The following is a 16,921-nucleotide window of genomic DNA, read 5'->3' as shown; positions in this document are numbered from 1 at the left end:
TTTTGTTTCGGCGTTTTGCATAGCGATTGCGTGGCATTGGGAATGGAGGCAAAGAATGGGAAATGCGTTGAGAGCAGGGGAACAGGATGAGTAAAAACAGATATATCACAGAGCCGCATTTCATGACCCATTGCCTGTTTCACGAGTTTGGCATTTGGTCCACGGCATGAGGTGAGGTCTTGAGTCAATGACGGCAGCTGAGTGGGCCATGAGACGCCATGTCTTTCTTTGAAGGGCAGTTCGGCCAGCCTCTGCTTAGCCAATATGGATCATGATACCGTAGAGTGTAAACTTCATTTTGTTTGTTGGCCGGACCGAAGGCTCTGTGGTGTTGCACAATGTAAGTTACAGAGATAGGCATGGATGAGAATGATACCAAGGACAAAAGAAATTCAATGACACAGGGTAATTTGCACAAGCACGGCCAGGAGTTTGTGGTCAAGAAATGCCAAACAAAAAAAAATGAAAAAGAGCAAAAAAAGAATTGCCAGGATTGGGATTCGAACCCAAGCATCTCTCGATACTGTGGAACTCCCTTGTTTAGAGGGAAGAAGCTCAACTTTCTTGAACACAGCGCCTTAGACCACTCGGCCATCCTGGCTTATTTGTTGAAAAGAGCGACTCGTATCTGGTACTATGGAGTCGCCATTGTGCCAGAACCACAAAGAATTGTCAAATGAAGCAAAAAAACATATCTCACGATGGTCTCAATGTCAAGATTGGGATTCGAACCCAAGAATCTTTCGATACTGTGGAAACACCCTTGTTTAGAGGGCAAGAGAACTCAAGTGGGTCTTGAACACAGCGCCTTCGACCGCTCGGCCATCTTGACGATTTGATGGCAGACGGCGATTCTTTCAGGGCTCATACGTAGAGGGCCGGATGGTGAGTCTTGGCGGGTGACATTCGTGAGCTTTGTGAGATTCTTTGGACCGCATATGCATGGCTATGTTCATTACAAGCTGCCATGATTAATGGTTGCTCCTTGTCAGACTCCGAGGCTCTGGTTCAAACGGCCGGCTACAATAAAGCTTGGTTGATTCGTGAAACCACCATCCCACATGCAGGTACCCTTCTGCCACCCATTGTTGGAACCATCCGTTTGTGCGACTCAGATCACTCCGCTAGTGCCGACAGCCAGCCAGCATATCAAAAACGCTAGAGGAAATGAGGCCAAGTCTATGACGAAAAATAGGCAGATCTACCACAGTGACAGCAAGTCAGCCCTGTCTCTCTCTGCTGACGGGCTTGCTGCGAGGCTTCAGGGTCGCAAGATTACCTCGGATCATGCATCAGCAGAATGATTTACGCATACGAGAGGTGCATCTCGGCTCCAAGACAGGAAATCTTGGCTCCCGAGGGAATGTTGTTGTGGAAGCCAAGACCACAGTCCTTTTTTCTTGGTCTGCAGGCCAAGGTCTTGGCCGTGAGCTCCCTTCCCCTTCTAGTCTGCTCGTCTCTTTTCGTCCCATGTTTTATCGTCCATGTCACCTTGAGGGGCTGACAGCTAGCACAGACGGTCGGGTAAGCACCGCGAACCGAAACCATTCTAGCCATTGATGTCACTAGAAAGGGACAGGGTCTAGAACCGACGGTTTTCTTGTTCCTGGCCTGCCTGCTTGCTTTTTTACGTGTCTGACTCAGCAGCCGCCTGCAAGGTACCGATCATGATGGTTGACGCGGACGAAACAGGAGACAGAAAGCGTTGAACGGTTCCTGTTGTTGTTGCTGTTGTTGTTGCTGTTGTTGTTGCTGTTGTTGTTGCTGTTGTTGTTGCTGTTGTTGTTGCTGTTGTTGTTGTTTCTGATTGAACATGTTTCACGTTTCAAGCCGGCCCCCTTTTTTTTCACGTTTGCTTGCGTGTGCGTGTGTCTTGGTCTGGGATGCAATGCGATGCGATGGGTGGAAAGGTGAAGCAAGGGAAGAATGCGTGTGGGTAACGTTTATGCAGAGCTGACGGGTGGGCTACAGGGATGATTCTGTGCTACGTTGTACTCTGGACGGTGAAGCATTCAGAGGTCTACGAAGTACAAGACATACAGGCAATAAAAGAGGCCTTGAAGGAATAATCTACTCGAATTCTCCGTAGACGCGCCATCATCAACATGGCCCTATCAGGAGTCTTGAAGACGTTGACCTCCCCCATGGCGCCAAACTCACGATCTCAGCGTCTCTCAGAGCCTGTACCGTTCCAGCTGCCACCCAAAGCCAAGACACGTCCAGTGGGTCTTACCCCTGGCGCTTTTTCCAACTCTGTTTCGAAGGCGTTTTTTCCTCTGCTGGCGCCATCATCGATCACCGCCATGTGTTCCTCTAGCGGTAACAGACAAACAGGAGATACTAGGTTGTAGAGTGTTTGCCCTTACCCGCGCGGCCAGACGAAACAATGGCCATTTTGTCTGTAACACGGATTTTCTCAATGCGAGGCATGTCACTGGTCAGTTGTGACGGTTGATCGACCGAGCATCGTGGGTCAATCCCATGGGGAAGCCGAGTTTCAGGGGTTATAATCCCTGGGCAGAAGAGGCTGAGCCCAGCCCAACTGCGGAGGAGAAGGAAGAAAAAGGCATGGATTTCTCTCTCTCTCTCAGCTCCTCTTGATCTAGACTTTGCTTTTGGTCTAGCTGACCCTGCCTACCGCAAGATAAGACAAGACAAGACAGGCCTGAAAGCAGCAACCCGCTGGTTAGTTGGGGGCGATATTAATAGCCTGGAGCCCTCTCCCGTCTTCCCAAGCTCCATGTCATCCATGCCCTAGTCGATCTAGCCCGGTCCAGCCTTGGAATCTCTTGTCGAGCCTCAGCTTATTTCTCGTCCTCGTATTCCCATTCTGTTATCGTATCTTTGTCGAATCGCTGCGCTTCTGGCCCCTCTGACATTTTTTCCTTCTCTTTTCTTACTTCTTTCTCTATCTCCCCACAACATTCATTCTCTCCTTCCATCCGTTCTAGGGCCATTCTCTCCCTCAATTCTCAGCTTCGACGCGACTTCTCGCCTTGAATCGTACATAGATTTCTCTCTCGCTTTACTCGACTCATTCATCGACTGCCTCTGACATTCATTATCTGCGAGGGTTCAATATTTATTCGCCCGCAAAACAAGACGTTACCCACTCGGCCCATCACTCACTTACACCCACATCAACAGAATCATCGCTGAGCGACACCAATTTTTTACCACCATTATGAAGCTCTGGGCCTTGGCCAGTTTGGCCTCGCTCGTCGCGGCCGCTAACAAGACAGCTCCCAGTTCCTTGGACATCAATGACCCTGGTATGTCGCGTCTGTCTGTTTGTCGCACACCTGACTAACAAGCCCAGACTCCATCAAGGATGTGGCAGCAAGTATCGCCTACGACGCCATGACGTACTACAGCGGCAACACATCCACCGTCCCCAAGGATCTCGGCGACCTCCAGGATCCTTACTACTGGTGGGTTGCCGGCGCCCTCTGGGGCGTCATGCTGGACTACTACCACTTCACCGGAGACCCCAGCTACAACGACGTAATCATCCAGGCCCTGCTGGCTCCCACAAACCTCGGCCCCGACCACGACTACATGCCCCCGGAGCACGCCGACGAGGAGGGCAACGATGACCTCTTCTTCTGGGGCTCGGCCGTTCTCTCAGCCGCGGAGCGCAACTTTCCTCAGCCAAATACAACGCTCCCCTCGTGGCTCGACATTAGCGCCAACGTATTCAACGAGCTAGTCGGCCGCTGGAATACGTCGGCCTGCAACGGCGGCCTCCTTTGGCAGATCTTCCCCGAGAACCCCAACGGTCTCACTTACAAGAACTCGGTCAGCAACGGCGGCTTCTTCCAGCTCGCGGCGCGTCTTGCCAGAGCCACCGGCAACAGCACATATCTCGACTGGGCGAACAAGGTCTGGGACTGGTCGTGGGAGGTTGGCTTCATCGACAAGCGCAACTACCACGTCTACGACGGCGCCAGCGTGCTCGACAACTGCGAAAAGACTACCTACCACTCCTTCACCTACACCAGCGGCATCTACCTGTACGGCGCTGCCGTCCTCGCAAACTACACTGGCAAGCCCGAGTGGGAGGAACGTTCCAAGCGGCTCCTTGACGGTACTGATTGGTTCTTCTCCCCCTTTGATAACAGCACGGACATCATGTACGAAGCGGCTTGCGAGACGGTCAACACGTGCAACTGGGACATGTCTACCTTCAAGGGTTATCTATCGCGCTTCATGTACCAGAGCATCCAGATGCAGCCCTCACTAAAGGACCACGTTGAGCGCTTCCTCGTGCCTTCAGCTCAAGCCGCTGCCAAGACTTGCACTGGCGGCAAGTCTGGTCGTGAATGTGGTATGCGATGGTGGGTAGGCGGCTTTGACGGAAACCCGGGTCTTGGTCAGCAGATGTGCGCCCTCGAGATTGTCCAGGGTCTTCTGCTAGATGATCTCCCCGTACCTCTTCAGGGGGACCAGATCAAGGTGGTCCGCAGCACCGACTGGAACAAGGAGTCCAAGGTCAAGGCCACTCCTACACCGTCGCCTACCAACACAGAGAAACCCAAGCCAACAGAGAGTGACGACGCTGCCAGTCTGGCTCGAGCAGATCTTGTTCTTGCGTCGTTCAGCATCGGCACAGTTCTCCTGCTGTTGGGACTGGCCTAAACACACATGTACATATATTATAGATTTGCACCAGGATTAGACCACAGGCGTTGTTAGGATATGATAGAATGGGCGTCTGGATTCTTTCTTGTAAAAAAGCCCAAGTCATGAGCGTTGCTTCTATAATTTCACGAGATTACGTCTAGACAACCTAGATCCAACCAGAACGCCGTCTGTTTATCGCCTTTTTCCCCTTTCTTTTTTCCCTCTATTGTCCTCTAACCTCGGCCAACGTCACCCGCAGCGACTCAAGGAATCTCGTCACCTCAGCCTCGGTTCCAAGAGTGATACGAAGACATCCCAGGCACCCGTGCTCCTTACCCCTGAACCGCACCACGACGCCCTTGGACTCGGCAAGCTTCTCGTATACTGCCAATGCTGTCGCGTTGTCAGGGTTTCCTGCGGCGTCGAGCATCTCGTAGAGCAAAAAGTTGCTCTCGGTGCCGCCGCGGAGACGACCCACGCCAGGAATCTTGGGAAGCTCCTCGATAAGACGGTCACGCTGCTCGAGAAGACGCGCGCGGTTGGCACGCATCACAGCAAGGCCACGCTCAGAGACGGCATAAGATGCGAGAGAGCTCGTAGGGCTAGAGATGTTGTAGGGAGCCTTGAGGCTGTTCAGTAGCCTAGCAATTGGGGGCGAAGTGAAGGCAGCGCCGAGACGAATACCAGCCATGCCAAACGCCTTGGACAGGGTCTGCATGACAACTAAGTTGGGGAACTCGGTGACCCACTCGGCGAGAGAAGCATTCTCTGGGGCAAAGTCGATGTAGGCCTCGTCGAGGACTACGACGCCGTTCCAGGTGGGGTGGTTGAGGATCTGCTGGACGTCGGCCTTTGCGAGGAGAGAGCCTGTAGGGTTTCCGGGGGAGCACAGGTAGACGAGCTTGATGTTGGGCTCATTGGACAGGGCGGCGAGCACGGCAGGAACGTCAATGGCAAAGGACGGGGCCGAGAGGAGAGGGACCTTGACGATGGCTACGTCGTTGACCTGGGCGGACACAGCGTACATGCCGTATGTAGGTGGGCATGTAAGAATGCGATCGCGGCCGGGAACGCAGAAGCATCGCAGCAGAGCGTCAATGGCCTCGTCACTTCCAACGCCAACAAACAGGTTCTCAGGCTTGAGCGTCTTGGGAGTGTGAGCGTGGGTATTACGAAGCTGGCAGAGCTGCTGCTTCAGCGGCTCCTGGTGAGGATCGGGATACCGGTGAAGACCGAGAAAGTCGACGTCGGAGCCTCCATCTTTGGCGATATCATCCCCGAGCGAAGGACCATAAGCGTTCTCGTTGGCATCGAGGAGGATGTTTGTGCCGTCGTCCTTGTAATCGCTGCGGGACGGTTGGTCAGTTTGAGTCCAAAGCGGGGGAGGGGTAGCAAACTTGCTCTCTTGCGCAGCGGTAGGGCTGGAGTGCGAGGATGTTTGGCCTTGCGCAGGCCTCGAGGTTGAAGGGGGACATCTTGACTGGAGTCCTCTGAGCTGTGATGGATTGTCGGGTGTGAGTAGACGAGAAGATAGAGCTTCCCTCGTGGCTCTTTAACTTGTCCAAAGTCAATTCCGACGCCGGAGGGACGAGTCACTGGTGGTTTTTTTGTGGGGCGGTGCTCCTTGGCTGGGGACACGGCAGATATGAGGGACACGGGGATATCTGTGGTGTTTGGGACCTTGATGGATGATTTGATGTGAGAAATGGATTTATTGGAGCTAGAAGGGTTCACACGTGAAGCATTGGGTGTCAATTACTCATGTTGACGATGCGTCGGGTTGAGGTTGAGGTCATTGTAGATACCCTAGACTGGTCACTGGAAGGCTCTATTCCGATCACTATCTTGTCAATAACTTCTGACTTTAGAGATTCTATAGTACGTAGGTGTAAGTGGTACTACCGGGGTTACATAGTGACTCAAGTTCCTTGTCTCGGGAGCTGGGTAGTCACTTTCTCCGAGATATGTGGCGGTCAGTCATGTTAGTGTAATCTCCAAGTCAAAGCAACAACTGTCATCAGGCATCTGTCAACAACCATCAACGAAATCACCAACACATTTACCAGGCCACGAAAGAAGGGAACTAGGAAAAGAGGATAGCTAATACTCATAGGCATCATTTCATATAAAGTCCTTCCATGGACTTCATCCGCGCAAGGTCTCGACGAGTCTCACAAGACCCCGCCCATGCGATATGGGGGCCTTGGAGCACAAGGAAGCAAGATCAGTGTGTACGGCTCTGGACTTGCAAACATATTGCAACATGTAAATCAATGCTAACATTGACCCGTCAGAGTCTCATTTGGATCTCTTCCACAGTCCGACATGACGCCTAGATGCAGCCGCAGAACGATAACAACCTCACGCCAACAGCATGGACTGCAACAACGACCCGACAGTCACAGCACAAGACAAGATGGTCGTGTGGCCCAATGGCAAGGCGTCTGACTACGAATCAGAAGATTGTGGGTTCGATCCCCATCATGATCAACGTTTCTTTTTGCCTTGGTGTTGTGTGGTGCGAGATGCAGATGGTGAGAGTTTCGTTGGTGTTGAGGGGCTCCAAGGTTTGGACAACTCTTGACATCCTACCCAACTGACTTCACTTCTTTTTTTGGTCTCAATCATAATCAACAAGTACGATATACATGACTGCCACTATTGTCCGGCTCTCACCCGGCCTCGACGAAAACTTTTCTCATCATGCCTCTTCAAGTGGGTTTGCGTTGATTTTAGCCCGCCCCGAGACCCGCTTTTCCCACAATCTCAATCCTTCGGCCCGGGACTTGAGCTGCAACAGACGGCAAGAACATCAACCAATCAAGAGGTCGTGTGGCCCAATGGCAAGGCGTCTGACTACGAATCAGAAGATTGTGGGTTCGATCCCCATCATGATCACTCTCTTTTTGCGTCTTTCGACGTTGTTTTGATGCTGTTTTGTGCTGTCTTTCCAAAGGTGGTAGGCCGGAGACTTCGGGGCTGGAGGACGCCGGGATCCACTCCGGACCCATCTTTCTTTTTGAATCTCCGTGCATCAATCCCGATGCTTGATGAGAATCAAGACATTCTATGTCGCGGCCTGGTGGTATGGCTGAGAGATGAGACGCTGGGAAACACGAGGATGGATATGCATTGCTATATGTTGATTATACTATACATTGTATCCTCTGTGATATTAGCAACGGGATGGAACCCTCAGCATCTGGAACGGGATCACTAATGGCTTCACCCAACTGTTTCTGGGACGGTAACTTGTCAATCAATTGACATAACATGCTTTCATTCAGCTCGCTTTTGTTCCTTCTAGTCTAATAACCATGTAAATGTCAATGGGCTAGCAAATGCAAGACAATCCATCCTCGCAAGTCTAACGAAGATCGAGTGGAGATGGTCACCGTAACCACATGCCTAAGGGCTCAACCTCTTCAGCGTCCACTCTTCGGCTTCTCCCTCACGCTCATACACGAACCGGTCGTGCAGGCGGCTCTCCCTACCCTGCCAGAACTCCATCCTGTCAGGAATAATTCTCACGCCACCCCAAAACTCCGGCACAGGAATCTTCTCCTCTCCCTCGAACCGCTCCTCGACCTCTTTGTACCACTCCTGTAGCTGCTCCCGTCCATCGTCACCCTCACCTTGAGGCTCTAGCACCTGACTCTGTCGACTAGCCCATGCACCAATACGACTTCCGCGTGCTCTCGTATCGTAGTATGTCTGGCTCTCCTCACGGGTGATGCGCTCCACCTTTCCCTCGACATGCACCTGCTGCTGCAGCGCCTCCCAAAAGAACAGCAGCGCAGCCCGCGGGTTGCTCTCCATATCTGCCGACTTGCGCGACGTGCCGAGGTTTGTGTAGATGACGAACCCGCGGGCATCCAACTCCTTGAGGTACACGGTGCGCGAGGACACGCGGCCCGACGGAAGAGAGGCGGTTGAGAGGGTGCACGCCTCTGGGTGTGCGACGCCAGAGTCGGGCTTTTGCGCGCGCGAGAACCACTCGTGGAACTGGGGGATCGGCGAGGTCGAGTTTAGCTGTGAGCGAACGAGGGTTCCCCTTGTGAACTGCTCAGCCTGACCTGTGGGCTTGGAGCCCGCGGGGGCGACTGGAGGCATCCTGTCAGCGAGGAGTCATGAGGCGATTCCCATCGCGAGTGCGGGGGAGGGGCAGTCAAAACATACAGATCAGCTTGGACGTCTCGGGCGGCGGATGAAGAGCCATTCTCGCGATTGACAGTAGCGAAGCAGTGGGAGTAATTCGCATTAACTGACTGCAATGTCTGGCGGTGAAGGATGAGGGTTATATATCATGCAACGTCGAAAGTGTGACTTTGGGCGCATACGATAATTTATGACAACCGGAACCCGGTGACTACAAGGTACGTACTCTCCCGGTGGGGTGATGACATCGTCGAGGGGCACTCTTGAATCGGGAGATTTCGACGCCTCTCCACGATGAGGCTAGACCCTGGAAAGGGGTGTGGACGAATAGAACTCTACGTCGGAACATGAATATCAAAGCTTTGGAACATTCAAGAAGCTTTGCAAGGGCCTCAAGCATGATAATCTGTAAACACTCCCTCACCCCCACATCTCAACCGGCTTCACAACCTGACCTTCACGCCACAATACGAGACAAACATACACAACACACACAACGAACGCACGGATAAAATAAAATAAACGTATACAACACGTATACGACATATATATATATACATAATACATACATACATACAGTACATAACTCATTACACACGACGCGAGTCGTAATTACACATCTAAGACATCTCAGGTCGTCACGGGCATAATCCTGGAATGCTTGCTAACGCACGCCAATTTCTATCCGGCTCTCAAATACAATCTTTGGAACAAATCATGAAACTTTTTATATCCCTCCCTCTACTCAGCCATAACCAGAGCCAACAGAGCCATGCGGCAGTAGAGGCCATAGCGCATCTGCAGAAAGTCAGTAATCTTGTTTTGGGTAAAGTCAAGGGGGTTCTCACCTGTCGGAAGTATGCAGCCCGTTGGTCAAAGTCGACCTCCTCGGCAACCTCTTCGTTGCGAGGCAGGGGGTGCATCACAATCATGGAGCTCTTGGCATGCTTGAGCGAAGCGTTGTCCACTCGGTAAGAGTTCTTGACGCGCTGGTACTCCTCCTCGCTAGGGAAGCGCTCACGCTGCACGCGGGTGCAGTAGAGAACATCGCTGCGAGCCATGATCTCAGGGGTAAGAGTCTCGGACTCGCACAGAAGCTGTCCGGAAGCCACCAGCTGCTCTCGGACCTTGGCCGGCAGGGCCAGAGCCTTGGGGGCGACCAGCTGAACCTGCACGTGGTAGTGTCGGAGCAGGTACACAAGAGAGTGCACAGGTCGGCCGTAGAGAAGATCACCCAGGAAGGTGATGGTCAAGCCCTGGACAGTTCCAAGCTCCTCACGGATGGTGAAGAGATCCAGGAAGGCCTGGGTAGGGTGCTCCTTGCTGCCGTTGCCACCGTTGATGACGGGGACAGGGCTGTACTTCTGGGCAGCATGCACACTGCTCTCCTCAGGGTGACGGAGGACAACGGCGTCACCGTAGCAAGCCAGAGTTCGGAGGGTGTCCTGAAGAGTCTCACCCTTCTGGACCGAAGAGTGGGAGGTGGAGATGGCGATGGTGCGGCCACCAAGACGCTGCATGGCAGCATCGAAAGAAGCCGAGGTGCGGGTGGAGGGCTCGTAGAAGAGCGTTGTCAGGACACGGCCTCGGAGGATGTTGAGAACACCCTCACGCTGCACACCAAGACGCATCTCCTGGGCCACAGTGAAGAGCAGGTGGAGATCAGCTCGGCTGTACGACTTGACTGACAGAACGTGGGTGTTCTTGAAGGCAGAAGGCTGCGACAGAAGCTGCTGGAGCGAAGAGCTGACCAGAGGCTGCAGGTGCAGAGCAGGAGCGAGCTCGTCGACAGGAGCAGCACCGCGAGCAGGCGAGGGCAGGGTAGCACCCACACCGGCGTCAACTCCACGGAGGCGGTTCAGGGGCTTCACACCACCAAGCATGGACAGACGACGGGCCTGGGGCGACTCGGTCGTCTGTGAGATGGAAACGGTCGGCTTGACGGGGGGAGACATGGGAGGAGCAATGTGCGCCGACATGTCCTTGCCCTGAGGAGAGACAGGCAGAACCTCACCATCGAGGCAGACGGTGGTGTCCTGGAAGGTGACTCGCTGAACTGAAGCGCGCATGCGACGGCCCTCGAAAGGAGACCAGAACTCACCAGCGGCCACGGTGTAGGGACGGTCAATTTCAGCCTCAATGGTGGTGCCAACCTGCTCGTGGAGCTCAAAGATCTCCATGGGGTTGGTGTAGAGGCGAGCCTTGATGTCATCGACAGTCAGGCGACCCTCAGCGACCGAGGTCAGCAGCAGGGGCAGAGCATCAGCGATGCCCATTGAGGGGTCAGCCTTGTGGCCGAGGGAGGTGGCCAGACGGAAGGGCAGACTGCCGATGGAGAAGACATCAATAGTCGACATGTGCTCCCAGAGGGCGGCCTGGTCAGCAGATGTAGGGAGACGCTCGCACTCGGGGTAGTCATCCCGAGAGAGGTAGAGCGAGTAGATGGACACATCGCAGGTAACCTGGAGACCCTTCTCCTTGCTGAGAGCGATGAGCTTGATGTCGTCGCGGTTGGTGATCGAGGTGACGTGGATACGTCGGTTGTGCAGGCTGGCCAGGAGGAGGATCGAAGCCAGATCGGTCAGCTTGGCATCGGTGACGATAGGCTTGTGAGTAGGCCAGGCGTCAAAGTGAGCGGTGACAGCAGCAACCTTGCTGATGTTGCCAGAGAGGTGGTTGAAGGGGATGAAGAGAGATCCCACCTCACCGGTGACATGGCTGATCTGGTCAGCATTGTCCGAAGTAGCGGCCACAGAGAAGTTGTAGTCGCAGTAACCACCACGTCGGCTGTTCTGTTGAGCAGCGCTCAGGGTAAGGGCATCGGTAATAGCGCCGTCCACACCCAGAGGCATAACTCGGATCATGCTGAAACCGGCCGAGATGGAAGCCTTGGTGACAGTCTGGAGATCCTGGCTGTCAGGGGAAACAATGCCGGGGACAAAGGCGGCAATGTTGATAAGTCCAGGCAGCACGACGGTGCGGTGGCTGGTCTGGTAGTCGCGCTTGGACACCTCAAGCTCAAAGTGGCGAGCAATGGCCTCGATGAGGATCTTGGCGTTCTTGACGTTGGTCACCAGGGGAATCTGGTAGTCAACAGCCATACGTCGGGTCTGGTAACCCTTGCTCATGTAGTTGGCAGGGCGGCGGTACTTGTTGTTAGAGGGAAGGTTGATGTACAGGTCGATGGTGTTCTTGGCCAGATGCTGGGTGAGCGAGAACTCAGAGCTGGTATCCTCCTCCTTGCCGAGGACCTCGAGATACTGAACCTGGACGCCATGCTCCTGGAGGAAATCGGCAGTACCGGAAGTGGCAAACAGCTTGTAGCCAATCTTCTCAAGCTTCTGGATCGAAGGAAGCATCTCTCGCTTGTCCTTGTAGGAACCAATGGACAGGAGGACGTTCTTCTTGGGGATCTTGAAGCCAGTCGACATCAGAGCCTTGAGGTAGGCCTCGGCCTTGTCAACACCGAAGCAAGCAACCTCACCAGTGGAGGCCATCTCAACACCCAGAACAGGATCAGCACCAGAGAGACGGGAGAAACTGAACTGGGGCACCTTGACACCGACGCAGTCAGGGGCAAGGTCAGTGGGAGGGTACTCCTGGAAGGGCTGGCCCATAATAGCCTTGGTGGCCATCTCGATCAGGTCAACACCCATGACCTTGGACACAAAGGGGAACGAACGCGAGGCGCGGACGTTGCACTCAATGACCTTGATATCGTTGTCCTTGGCAATGAACTGGATGTTGAAGGGACCAGTGACGTTGAGAGCGGCACCAATCTTGCGGGTGGCCTCGACGATGCGGTCGATGGTGGTCTGCTCAAGATCCTGAGGAGGGAGAATCAAAGTGGCATCACCAGAGTGGACACCAGCGTTCTCGACGTGCTCCGAGATGAAGTGGCCAATAACGTTACCATCCTTGGCGACAGCGTCCATCTCAATCTCCTTGGCGTTCTCAATGTACTTGGTGATAACCACGGGGTGCTCGCGGGAGACCTCGGCGGCCTGAGCTAGGTAGTTCTCGAGATCCTTCTCGGAATAGACAGTGTTCATGGCGGCACCAGAGAGAACGTACGAAGGTCGCACAAGCACAGGGTACGAGACCTTGTCACAGAAAGCTCTGGCCTCCTCGAAGCTAGTAAGCTCCTTCCAGGTGGGCTGGTCAACCTCGATGCGGTCAAGCATACGAGAGAACTTGTATCGGTTCTCGGCGTTGTCAATCATCTCAGGGGAAGTACCCAGGACCTTGACACCGGCACGGTGGAGGGGCAGGGCGATGTTGTTGGGAGTCTGACCACCCATAGCACCCAAAACACCGCTCGAGTTCTCCAGCTGGTAGATATCCAGGACAGTCTCGAGGTTGATGTTCTCAAAGTACAGCTTGTCGGCCTCGTCATAATCGGTACTTACGGTCTCGGGGTTGTAGTTGACCATGATGGTCTTGAAACCGGTAGCACGCAGAGTGCGGATGGCGCGGACTGAGCACCAATCGAACTCGACTGAGGAACCGATTCGGTACACACCAGAGCCCAGGACCATGACACCGTGATCCTCAAACTTGACATCGTGCTCTGAGGCGTTGTACGTCATGTACAGGTAGTTTGTAAAGGCAGGGAACTCGGCCGCAACGGTATCAATCTGCTTGACGAAGGGCTGGATGCCGGCCTCGAGTCGCAGACGACGAACGGCAATCTCGTTGGAGCTCCAGAACTTGGCGAGCTGTCGATCACAGAAACCGAGACGCTTGGCCTGCAGCAGAATCGACGGGCTGGTAGCAATGTCGGTGGTGCTGTAGCTGGTCATCTTCTTGGCAAAGTCGCTCAGGCCCTTGAGCTTGCGGAGGAACCACTTGTCGATCTTGGTCAGTTCCCAGATCTTGTCGACAGTGTAACCCTCGTGCATAGCGTTGGCGATAGCAAACAGACGCTGATCAGAGGGAGTCTGGAGCTCATCGTCAATGCTCATCAGGGCCTTGGTCTCGCCAAAGCCGAGGTTGTGGAAGTCAATGGCTCGGATAGCCTTTTGAATGGCTTCCTCGAACGATCGGCCGATGCTCATGACTTCACCCACACTCTTCATGGAGGAACCAAGCTGAGTGGACACACGAGTGAACTTCTTGAGATCCCATCGAGGCATCTTGACCACGACGTAATCGAGAGAAGGCTCGAAGCAGGCGCAAGTGACCTTGGTGACCGAGTTGGAGATCTCCTTGAGGGGAATGCCGAGACCGAGCTTGGCAGCGATAAAGGCCAGAGGATAACCAGTGGCCTTGGAGGCGAGAGCCGATGATCGAGACAGACGAGCGTTGACCTCGATAATGCAGTACTCGCGGGAGAAGGGGTTCAGGGCATACTGAATGTTGCACTCTCCCACGACGCCGAGATGCCGAATGACGTTGACAGCTGTTGTTCGCAGCATGTTGTAGTCCTCGTCGGACAAGGTCTGTGAAGGCGCGACAACGATGGAGTCGCCGGTGTGGATACCAAGAGGATCAAAGTTCTCCATGTTACAGACGGTAATACAGTTGTCCTGAGCGTCACGGACAACCTCATACTCAATCTCCTTCCAGCCCTTCATACTGCGCTCAATGAGAACCTGGGGACTGGCGGCGAAAGCCTTGTTGCAGAGATCAAGCAGCTCATCCTCGTTGTTGGCGAAGCCACTGCCAAGACCACCAAGGGCATAGGCAGCACGAACAATGACAGGGAAGCCAATGTCCTTGACGACGTGCATGGCCTCGTCGATGTTGCTGGCGGAAGCCGACTTGGCGCACTTCTCGCCGATAGAGTCCATGCTTCGCGCAAACAGCTCACGATCCTCAGTCGTGATGATGGTATCAATGGGAGTACCCAGAACCTTGACACCAAGGCCCTCAAACTCGTCCTTGAGCTGGATACCGACCTGGAGAGCGGTCTGTCCACCGAAGGTGACGTAGATGGCATCGGGTCGCTCATACTGGATGACCTTGCGGACAAAGTCGGCGTTGACGGGAAGGAAGTAAACCTTGTCCGCCAAACCCTTGGAGGTCTGAATCGTGGCAATGTTGGGGTTGATCAGGACAGTGTAGATGCCCTCCTCCTTCAGAGCCTTGATGGCCTGGGAACCAGAGTAGTCAAACTCACCAGCCTGACCAATGCTGAGACCACCACTGCCCAGGACAAGAACCTTGCGGACAGAGACGCGGGGGTGAAGACGCTCGTTCTCCTCGATGGTGCCGCCGGGGAAGCTGACAGGAGCCTGGAGAAGAGCAGGGTTCTCGGCGCAGTTGGCAATAGTGTCAATGAAGACGTCGAAGAGGAACTCGGTATCGCGAGGACCGGGAGTGCTCTCGGGGTGGAACTGAACACTGAAGTAGGGCTTCTCAGCGTGCATGATACCCTCATTGCTGCCATCGTTGGCGTTGACAAAGAGCTCCTTCCAGCCATTGGTCAAGCTGGCAGCATCGACGGCGAAACCGTGGTTCTGAGAGGTGATGTGGCACTTTCCGGTCACCATGCTGGTGCAAGGAATGTTGTGACCACGGTTACCAAACTTCATCTTGGTGGTCTTGGCACCAGAGGCGCGGGCCAGGAGCTGATGTCCCAGGCAGATACCAAAGACGGGAATCTTGTTGTTCTCAAGCACGGTAGCAATGTTCTTGACGGTGTTCTCGAGGACGGCGGGGTCACCAGGACCGTTGGAGAGGAAAAGACCGTCGTACTCGTCAATGGCGCTGGCAATGTCGTAGTCCCAGGGGCAGACGAGGACCTCGACACCACGCTTGAGGAAGCACCTCAGCTGGTTGTACTTCATACCGACATCGAGACATAGGACACGGATAGTACGCCCTGACGGGTGCTTACGGGCGACCGAAGGAGGAGGCTTATACAGCTTGGGAGCCTTGATGGAAACTACACGACGATGAGCATGCGCCTTCTACAAAAGTTGGAAGACTCACCCTCTGCCACCAAGTTCTTGGTATTAGGATTGACCCAATCGATCTGCTCAAAGTGCTCGAGAGGGGTAGCGGCCAGGGGAGCATCGACCTGGCCGTTGAGGGCGCCGTTGGCAAGGCCAGGAGCCTCGAGGCGCATCTTGCCCAGCATGCTGCCCTTTTCACGGATCTTCTTGGTCAGGGCGCGAGTGTCGACACCGTACATGGCGGGAACACCCTGCTCCTTGAGCCAAGTGCCGAGGGAGGACTCAGCGAGGAAGTGAGAAAAGTCCTCGCCGCAGTATGAGGCTGTCACCAGACCAGCAATGTGGATCTGGGACGACTCAAAGTGAGCTGGCAGGTCGCCGAGAAGCTCATCCATCGTCTCGCGAGAGGGGACACCATAGTTTCCAACCAGAGGAAAGGTGATGACGAGGATCTGTCCTCTGTACGAGGGATCTGTGACGGACTCGGGATACCCCACCATGCCAGTCTGGAAGACCAGCTCACCAGCAATGCTCTTCTTGGCACCAAAGCTGTAGCCCTGGAAGGAGGAGCCATCCTCGAGCTCGAGGCAGACGAGGCCATCATCCTCGGAGCCGACTTGGCGAGCCGAAGCCGGAGGCAGAGAGGCGATAGACATGATGTTGTTGTGTGTGGAAAAAAAAAAAAAAGAGAAGCTTCCTCAAGAGCGCCCGAGAGCGCGGGGCAGAAAGAGGGGTGTTGGTCGTGGGACAGCGAGATTGCGAGCAACGGCCGTCAAGAAAACTCGTTTTCAGAGCTCCCCTGGTCAGGTCAGAAGCTATTCCGCAATCATCAGCCTCGACAACAGCTTGCGGAGGAAGAAAGTGAGGAGAAGGGGAGCGGAGGGTTTGGAGGAGAAGAGATGGAAGAGAGAGTTGATGAATGCGGCGGCACTCGAACTTTTTTTTTTTTTTTTTTATCGGCCGGCCTGTTGCTTAGCAGAACAGCAGGGCCCTGCTCCCCGCCGCCGCTAGCGCAGGTAATAGAACCCTCTAATTGGCCAATTGGAGGTCGACTCCTCAACAGCGTCCAATCTCTGCATTCCTGGCGATGCTGCAGGGACACTAAAGCGCCCCGCCGTGCCTTGGCCGAACCTCCCAAGCCTTTAACATGGAACCTTTCATCATGGGCGATCGACCAGCTTGAGTCGGGTGGTTGGACTCGGCGAGTGGGTTACGATCAGCGGTCAGGGTTTTACGGGACG

At 54.4% G+C, this 16,921-nt stretch overlaps 4 protein-coding genes across 4 annotated transcripts; 1 reads left to right on the top strand and 3 right to left on the bottom strand.

Annotated features, from left to right (window-relative positions):
• Positions 1 to 3,184: 3,184 nt before the first annotated feature.
• Positions 3,185 to 4,638, top strand: NCS54_00281500 (Mannan endo-1,6-alpha-mannosidase; the record flags this gene model as incomplete). Its single annotated transcript, XM_053148405.1, has 2 exons — positions 3,185 to 3,272; positions 3,320 to 4,638. 2 exons carry the CDS (start codon positions 3,185 to 3,187, stop codon positions 4,636 to 4,638), a joined length of 1,407 nt encoding a protein of 468 aa, XP_053004380.1.
• A 208-nt stretch (positions 4,639 to 4,846) lies between these two features.
• On the bottom strand, positions 4,847 to 6,098 carry NCS54_00281400 (Imidazole acetol-phosphate transaminase; the record flags this gene model as incomplete). Its single annotated transcript, XM_053148404.1, has 2 exons — positions 4,847 to 5,969; positions 6,025 to 6,098. 2 exons carry the CDS (start codon positions 6,096 to 6,098, stop codon positions 4,847 to 4,849), a joined length of 1,197 nt encoding a protein of 398 aa, XP_053004379.1.
• Positions 6,099 to 8,031: 1,933 nt separating this feature from the next.
• On the bottom strand, positions 8,032 to 8,884 carry NCS54_00281300 (Pyridoxal 5'-phosphate synthase; the record flags this gene model as incomplete). Its single annotated transcript, XM_053148403.1, has 2 exons — positions 8,032 to 8,726; positions 8,803 to 8,884. The coding sequence occupies 2 exons, from the start codon at positions 8,882 to 8,884 to the stop codon at positions 8,032 to 8,034; spliced, it is 777 nt and encodes a 258-aa protein (XP_053004378.1).
• A 638-nt stretch (positions 8,885 to 9,522) lies between these two features.
• On the bottom strand, positions 9,523 to 16,336 carry NCS54_00281200 (Hypothetical protein; the record flags this gene model as incomplete). The annotated part of the gene is made up of 3 exons (XM_053148402.1): positions 9,523 to 9,579; positions 9,630 to 15,670; positions 15,718 to 16,336. 3 exons carry the CDS (start codon positions 16,334 to 16,336, stop codon positions 9,523 to 9,525), a joined length of 6,717 nt encoding a protein of 2,238 aa, XP_053004377.1.
• Between the last annotated feature and the right edge of the window lie 585 nt (positions 16,337 to 16,921).

The sequence above is a fragment of the Fusarium falciforme genome, chromosome 2 (assembly GCF_026873545.1).
Source record: "Fusarium falciforme chromosome 2, complete sequence".
Lineage (NCBI taxonomy): Eukaryota > Fungi > Ascomycota > Sordariomycetes > Hypocreales > Nectriaceae > Fusarium > Fusarium falciforme.
The sequence above is the reverse complement of the archived record's forward strand: the minus strand, read 5'-3'. Positions and strand labels throughout refer to the sequence as shown.